At 56.1% G+C, this 8,403-nt stretch overlaps 2 protein-coding genes across 2 annotated transcripts; one reads left to right on the forward strand and one right to left on the reverse strand.

Moving 5' to 3' along the window:
- Positions 1-3,311: 3,311 nt before the first annotated feature.
- E0L32_011257 (uncharacterized protein) lies at positions 3,312-4,218 on the forward strand (the record flags this gene model as incomplete). The annotated part of the gene is made up of 2 exons (XM_031133966.1): positions 3,312-3,604; positions 3,663-4,218. The coding sequence occupies 2 exons, from the start codon at positions 3,312-3,314 to the stop codon at positions 4,216-4,218; spliced, it is 849 nt and encodes a 282-aa protein (XP_031000807.1).
- Positions 4,219-4,719: 501 nt separating this feature from the next.
- E0L32_011258 (uncharacterized protein) lies at positions 4,720-7,006 on the reverse strand (the record flags this gene model as incomplete). Its single annotated transcript, XM_031133967.1, has 3 exons — positions 4,720-4,807; positions 4,872-6,791; positions 6,846-7,006. The coding sequence occupies 3 exons, from the start codon at positions 7,004-7,006 to the stop codon at positions 4,720-4,722; spliced, it is 2,169 nt and encodes a 722-aa protein (XP_031000808.1).
- Positions 7,007-8,403: the final 1,397 nt, after the last annotated feature.

Below are 8,403 nucleotides of genomic sequence, written 5' to 3' on the forward strand. Positions count from 1 at the left end.
CTCTTCTTGGGGGTGTGTCCAATGCATACCTACTTAGGCAGTGTTCAAAAGGAAGAACCAAATGCAAATGCACAAGGCGAGAATTCTGGCGTGCTCCGAGCTCGTTGCGCCCTCTTGAGGAGCCATGGAGGAGAGATGCGATTCTCAAATCCCGTAGCGGGTGAAGACCACACGACCTTACTCGTGTCCATGTCGACTGGGCTGAGCACCTTGGACACTAGCCCGCCCTCCGAAAGGTAAGCTTTGGGTTGACAAATAAATCCATCTTGTAACGTCCCGTCTAATACGTACTAGCATGCATGGGCTTGGATGTCCCGCAGGCTCGGGACGATCGCTGTCCCTGCCCGCGAAGAGGCATAGAAGCAGCCTAGAACCCAGATTGGAAGATCTCTTCTGGAGCATCAGTGGATTGTCACGGATGATAAATGCCTCTGTGGGTTCGAGGTCTTTGAAACAACGACCGCGCCGAGCCTTGTCGAATTGCTGGACGGACAATCATCAGCATTGGCATTTGTGCAGAGATGGACGAGGTGGGAGCTAGGAAGCTGGCTGGGTGCGGATCGGAGAGTCGAGACCGGTCTTTTTTTAACGAGCAGCCAATCATGACTGGCGATGGTCGATTTCGCGGCGCTGGGGGCCGGGGTACGCAGCGAGATCACATTAGGCCACTCAGGGGGACCTTTGGGATCCGCTAGACATCTTTGGGAAGGGATCTTCGATTCACTAACTGCAACCCGTAATGATCCATCAGTCCCTTTTTCGAGGGTCCTACACTCTTCGTAATGCGTGTCACAGAGCACACAGAGGGCGGCAGATGCAAGCTGCAATTGCCAGCTGGCGAGAGAGTGAGCTGCAGGACAACTCCTTGGACGGGACATATGAAGGCATCCAATGTCTCAAATCACTCGAGTCGCCGGGGGCCGCACATTGCTTCTTCCGCTGCACCGCAGCCAACACATGCAAGATTGGCCCCCAATGAAATCCGAAGCCCTGCACCGGCCCGACTAAGGAAAGGCTTGATTCGTTCCTGGTGGGCAGTTCATCTTAAACGTGCGCAGCTGAGGTTCAGACGAAGATGCGTGAGGCTGCAAACAGACACTTTCTGTCCTGTATTGCCAGCTTAGCGAGAAGCTTGTCTCTTTCTGAAACTTCATTTGACAACGCCTCATTCCTCGGAGCTCGCCCTCCCAAAGCTACCTTGGTACCTAGGGGGCACCTGGGACGGAGTAATGGTAGCATTCCCATTGCCCCTTCGACTCTTCGGGCATCGATGTGCTGTACTCCATGAACAAAAGGTCTTGAAATCCAGATGGATTGAAAGACCACGCTTGTTACTTGCCTCGGTCAGCGAGCGTGTCGCCAAGGATGTCTGTCATATTCGCTCTCCGCATTGCAGATGCAAAGACGAGGCTATATCCGGTGATGGAGGCCAAAAGAGCCACGACTGCTGATGAATGTGCAACCCACACCCGACGGACATTGTGTTCAAAGTGCTCATGATCAAAATCCTGATTCTTGAGTCACCTTTCTATCCCTTTTTGAATAGCATCATCTCGTCCGAGAATGATATGGATGCTATGTTTAGCAACACGCAAAGCTTACTGCGAAACGAAGACTGTGCACTCACTGCAACACAGTGGTGTTGCACTCGGGAGGCAGGTGCATTAGTCGTAGGATGATGACTGAAGATCGATTTCCATACCCTTCTGGGACCCGGCGGTCGAGTAGATGGTGGTGTGTAATCTGGACGGGCAGTCAGTCAATGCTTGACTGTGCCGGCTGTGGAACACCAAATGCTGTCCGTCCCAATAGGCTGAACTTCCAGCTCGCAAGTTGATCTCCATCTCCAGAGCGTGCGCCCTGTCAAATCTGACCCCCGAACAATCTTTGTTGCTTCCAATCACCAGTAGAGAGATGGCGCGCAGCCCCGAGGCGATACGATTTGAGGCGAAACCATCACATTGGCAACCCGTGTCGCATGTTTTGCGCCGAGCGACACGCATTTCACACGACAAGATGGTGCTGGATAGTGTCGGGTGTTCCCATGATGTGCCAACTAACAGCCGCCAGGAGTTGAGTCCACGGGTGCAAATCCCCACCAAAAACCGTTCGACACAGCGGGCCGCACCATCAGCCGGCCCTGTCGTAGCCCCCAACCAACAGCCAACGCCCGTGAAATGCCACCCACAACGCTGCTGACCCATGCCATCCGGTAGGTCCGCGGCGGGCCTCGAGAATGTGGTAGGGAGGGACGTCGTAGGGTACCATGCGGTCTTGATCCTCGTTCTCGGGGGAGGGCGGCGAGTGCCACGAGGCGACAGAAGAGGGAGGGGAGGATGAGTGAGCGAGCGATGGGCCTCCAACCCATTACTACCTACCGCCTACAAGGTCAAGTAACTACCACCCCGGCCCCCTTGTCCAACCGCACCGCTGATGCACACATGCGATGCGCGCCAAAGGGGATTCAACGAACCAAAGGACACGGAAACCCACCGTCCAATCACGGCCTGCAGACGCCTGGCCTTGCACCTGCCTGTGCGTGACGCCCACGGCATTGGACACCTCCCCATCCACCCACGAACCCCTGCTCTGCATCTCCAGGTCCCCCTCTCGTCTTTTGCTCGAGCCAATCCGGCCCCGCCATCACGCTGCCAGGTGGGGGCCCCAGCGCCGTGATGGACAAACCTCTGCAGAGCTGTAAGCGCCGGGAGAAATGGGCGGCGGCCACCACCACCCACGACCGCAGGTCCCTGGGCCGGATCTGATCACTGACTGGCCGCTCGCGAGGGCCGCATGGAGGAGAGGCACACAGGAGGATGGCGGTAACTCGCTCGTCTCGCCAGGGGGGTTGAGAGGGAATCCGGGCGGGGTTTTCCCTCTCGCTTGGGTTGAATAGATGGGATTCAATAAAAGAGCCTCGGGGCGGCAGCGAACCTGTGCTCCCCCTTGTGCTTCTCTTCCTCACTCCTCTCAAATACCATTCGAGTGCCGTCCCGATTCTGTGTTGGCCAAGGCCTATATACAGAGAGGTCTATGTCAAGCGGCCCACGACTCCTCCCAACTAGAGCTTGCGACGTCTTGACCAGCGAGTCGTCTCGAATCTCGAGTCTGTTCTGAACGACAGATGTAAAAGAGGTTGCAACTTCGCAGACTGCTGGCAGCCCGTGATTTTCTATTCCGGCAAAAGAAGAGACCTTCCTTCATTGGCAGAACGGGCTATATCATCGCATCGAGCAGTCCCGAGGCAAGAATAATCAGGGACGGACGGGACTCTTTCTCTCATCTTCAATTACAACCACATCACCACCACCATGGGTTATAGATTACTACACCGGCCGTGGCGGGTCAAGAACCCGATCTACTGGCTCATGCTCGCCGAGCTCCTCGGCCTCGTCCCCATCCTGGTCCTCTTCGGCATCGCCCAGCCGGACATGTACCGGACCACCATGTGGCGCATCGGCAACGCCAACGGATGGAACTCGAATCCAAACATGATCCTCTACGCCTACGCCAACCACAGGCCGCTGCCCATTCGTATGGTCTCAAACGTGAGTCTCTTTTTTTTTTTCCGCCCTCGCCCTCCTCAACCCCCAGGCCACCTCCGGTGAGCCTCCTCCTCAAACAGGTGTAGACTAACACCCTGCTTTGCTTCGCTCCTGTAGCCTGACAAACTTCAACGTCGCCATCTCCGTCATCTCCCTCTTCATGCTGCTCGTCAAGATGATCGGCTTCATCATGAAGGTCTGGTACCCGCTCGTCGGGGGCCTCATCAGCCTCGCCCTGACGGCCCTCTACGTCGCCAGCATGGTCGGCCAGATGGGGCCCGACCACGCCGACAGGGACCCGAGCAAGCACAGCAGCGTCGCCTGGTACATCAGCCACAGCTGCGCGCCGGCGCGGGCCTTCAACGCCGAGCGCAGCTGCATGCTCGCCAAGGGCACCTTCGCCGTCACCGTGTACATGGCCTTCCTCTACGTCGTCAACACGGGCCTCGCCGTCTGGGCCCTGCTGCCCAACCGGGGCCTCGACGTCGAGGAGGACGAGTACGGCGGCGGCGGCGGCGGCGGCGACGACGACAACAGCAGCGGCTCGCCCACCTCCGCCAAGCAGTGGGAGATGCAGCCGCCCCGGACGCCGCACGGCACGACCGTCCCCTTCACGCCCCGGACTCAGGCCTTCCACGCACTGGATAGGAAACTGCCTCTACGGTACGGTTGAGCGAGAGAAAGAAGAAAAAAAAGGAGTTCCTTGTAGCAGTGCGATATGTTTTTTTGTTTATATATTATACCTCATCGGCGGAAAGACCACCCGGAAAGCCCTTTGTGTCCGCACTTTTTTTTTATTGCGATACTTTGTCGGTATCTAACTGTGTGCCCCAGAGATGCTACATCTGGACAGCAGAACGCGCGCTTTTCCTTGGGCCTGGGTCGCTTCAAACAGACTTTCAAGTACAGCATGCTGGAGAGTACGGCGGCGGAGTAATGCAGCGATCTTTATTCTGATTTGCTGGGAGATGAACTAGGCATTGGGGCTTTGCACCCAATGCAGTGTATATACTACTATCAGCGTTCCAAGACAAGGAGCCCTTTGCAGTCAATTGCAAGCTATGATTACAAAGTTGAGGTTCCCTCGTCTTTGCTACGAACAGCGTTGCAAAGATGCTTGGAAATGAGCGCGACGCAATGGAATCAAGACACTGCTCGCTCCACCTCTACGAAATCAACCCTCGCCCTCCATCTCGTAGCTGTTGGCCTTGTGCTTCGGCTCGAACTTGAAGTCAGGGTGCGCAGGGCCGAGGAACATCTCGCTAAGCATCGCATGTTAGTTCTGCCCGTAGAAAAAGCTATCCTTGGAAACCATTGGAAACATACCTGATCTTGATCCAGTCCTTGTAGTTGGGACTGGCTAGCAGCGTCTCCAGGTCGTTGCGGCCCCTGTACGCCGGCGCGCGGTCCTGGAGGCTCGGCGGGAGGTGCTCGAGGAGGCCGACAGGGATGTATCGGTAGGTGAAGCTGAGGTACTCGAGCATGAAGCGGCGCGTGAACGCGATGCCCATCTCGTCGGAGCCCCAGGCGTCCATGCCGTAGCGAGCGAACTTCTCGACGTACGCGAGACGCTCCGTGGCCGACTTGTCTAGGTACTGTCCCTTCTCGATCTCCTCAAAGATCCAGGGCTTGAGCAAGGCGCCGCGGCCAATCATGACGGTGTCGACGCCCGCGTTCTCAATGTGGTTGTAGTAGTCGACGTGCGAGTAACAGTCGCCATTGCCCAGAAAGAACAACCGTCCGTTGTCACCATTGGCCGTGGTGTTCTCCTCGGGCTCCCGTGCGGTGTCGGTGAGCTCGTCACGCTTCTCGTTGTAAGACTTGATCAGTGTGGCACACTCGGCAATGTAATTCCAGTCTGCCATCTTCCTGTACCGCTGCTGTCGCGTACGGCCATGGAGGGTAATGGCCGCGCAGCCGGGAGCACCCAGGCGGTCTCTCGTGTCTTGGCTTCCAAAGGCAAGACGCTCGATGTTCTTCTTCGCAGTAGGGAACCCGTCCTTGACCCCAATCCTCAACTTGGTGGTGATGGGAACCTCCTTGGACACAGTGTTCATCCCACGAACAATTCTCTCGAGCTTGGCTGGCGAGTCAAGCAGGGCAGAGCCTGCTCCCGACTTGAAGATGAGATCAATAGGGCAACCGCAGTTAACATCGATGAGGCGCAAGTGAGGCAGGTAACTTGTCATGGCCTCTGCTGCTTTGACGGCCTGCCAATGAGCGCTCGCCGAGATCTGAGCGCCAAACTTGAGGTCGCGGGAGTTGTCATAGCCCTGGACGACGCTAGGACCCGGTGTGTATCTCGGAGGAGTTATCTCGGATTCATGGGCCTTCATTAGAGCCCATTCGGACTTGTGACCCTGGACAATGGGTAACGCGAGTGCCATCTCCGAGTAGGTTCCCTGGCATCCAAGCTCGACGCACAGGCGACGGAAGGGAAGGTTACCTTGCGTAGTCAAGGGAGCAAGTACAGGGGTATCTCGGCTGAAATAAAGCTTTCTCTTCTCGGATGGTCTCAGAGGAGGGTCGACGAACTGTGCCCGGAGGTCCTCCTTGACCTCGTCTTCACCTTCGCCATTCATTCTCCTGTTGTGGTTCTGTCTGCTGATGTGCAATTCTTTGTCAAGCCACTTGATAAACGTGTTGGAGGTTTCCAAGTCGATACGTTTCCGCTCCAGGTTATGCTTCACCTCGGCGCTGACAACATTAACCGTACCGGGACCAGAACCATCATCGTCTGCCGTCTGGGCAGATGCCCCGTCCTGCTGCATGCGATCCGGGTCTTCCACGAGAATGAGCTCTTTGCGGCCGTCCTCTCGCTCGACCTCTTCCATATGGCTCCGGACAAATAGGCACCTCCAGCCAGAGTAGCATTTGCCGTGCGCCTTGAAGACGGGGCACATGCCGTCGAAAGTTTCGAGATCCGCTCTGCGACCTTCTGCAAGATATTTGCGAATGTCGTGAGAACGGTTGCATCTGTCTCCAAATTTGCAGTGCTGGGGCGAAAACTCAGGGGAGAAGGCGCGCGTGTTGCAGAGCCGGATCTTGTCTACCGAGTTGCCAAAGCGACGGTCCTTGTTTTGACCCCTCTTCTTCTGGCGGCCTTTTTGACCACCATCACGGGCGTCACGAGAATCCCTGCAGTCCCGGCTATCACGAGGGTCTGGAGCGGTGCGCCCCTCGGCAGCATCATCATCAATGGCTGCTTCGTCTCCATCTCTCTGGCCTGCGACTGAAATGATGTACCTGTGAAAAGTCAGCGACAGGGTCCGATGCAAGTGCACCAGAGGCAAAACTCACTCTTCCTTGAGTAGTGCCATTCCTGGAATCTTTTCCCGCTTCGGCTTCTCCGAAGAAGTGGTGGTGTCTGCAGGTGCTGCATCATCGACCTTGACTCTCTTAGCAGCGGGTTCCTCGATGTCCTCGGCCTGCCTGGCCATCTTAGCCGGCTCTGAATCCATGGTGACCCGGGAACTTGATCCGGAATGAGTAGTAAGATGAAAGGGGCGTCTTCAGTCTCCCTAGAATTTGTTTATTGGCCCCCCTAGAGCCGATTGTGCTTCAGTTGGGCACAATATCAAAGACTTGTGCTGCTTCAAGCAGTTGAAGCTGAAGTGGGGACGTCAAGAATTTTGAGGACGAGAAAACCGATAAGGAAAAAAGCGCTAACGTCGGCCACTATCCCCACTGACGCAACACGCTAAAGGATGCGCCAGGTAGAGCTGGAGGGCTTGTGCGCCGCCGGTGCTGGTGCCCTAACTAACCTGGTAACTCGGGTACAGTTCGGGTAAAGTACCACGTAATCACTCCCATGGCATTCCCTTCCAGTTAACAAGTATTCAAGAAAGTAAGAGGCCGAATTATAATATCACTTCCAGAGCTGGACGAGGGCTGGCTTGGGGCTTTGAATTGTGTTGTAGGGCAACCATTGTCTATATCTTGAGTCGAGACTAAAGAGTCTGGGACCTCTGGGTACCTTGAGGTCTTCACATCTTGCCCACAACACAGTTGAAACGTCCAAGGGCACAAGGGGCAACATACTTGGTGCTGTTTTCAGTGGCATGTCTTGAGGAATTTATGAGCTCATTCGAGAGTTTGTGTATGCTTCTTGAATCCCGGCTTGTCTGGATTCCTGGGGAGGCGGGCATTCAAGCGCATGAGACAGGATTCTTCAACAATCGTCAAGTCCACACCCTGAATATGAGCTGTCACACGCGCCAACTCGACCTCGACGACTCCCATTGTTCTGGTGGCTCTCCAAAATACAAGCTAGCCAGTCAATGCGCTGGATCGGGTCGCCATTGTCCTGCGGCATCCAGGGGTGGGGTTTCTCAAAAAGCAATTCAATCTACAAGTACAGCGTTGAGCAAAGCGGGGGATTGGGTGGCTCAGGCTGTCAAATGACCATCCGACTGAGCACATCTGCTAATTGCCATCAATGTACAAGGAGGAACTTGTCTCACACGAAATATGGGGGGGAACAAGGGGCCCAGACCTGAGAGGCGTGTGGGCAGCAGCATTGAGTCTGCAACGCGCAACGCATTTCAGGGAGTTTATGCAAGGTCCCGGAGCCTTTGGGGCTGATGAGGGGGGCGGGGATGTGCTAGAGGTACTCCGTAAGGTAGTCCTCCTCCACCGGCCGCGCCCGCAGCCACATCCATCCACGGATTAGTTACACCCACTCGGCTACTGTTCGCTCGAGCTCCTGCATGGACAATGAGCCTTCGCGAGGAAATAAACCACAACCACCACACACGGGTCGAAGCTCATGCTCCCCACCTGGCACGCACAGCCAAAACCACCATCCCACACCACCCCCCCCCCCCCCCCTCCCCCCCCACCCCCCCCCCCCCCCCCC

The sequence above is a fragment of the Thyridium curvatum genome (assembly GCF_004353045.1).
Source record: "Thyridium curvatum strain D216 chromosome Unknown NODE_101_length_133319_cov_86.129610, whole genome shotgun sequence".
NCBI lineage: Eukaryota > Fungi > Ascomycota > Sordariomycetes > Thyridiales > Thyridiaceae > Thyridium > Thyridium curvatum.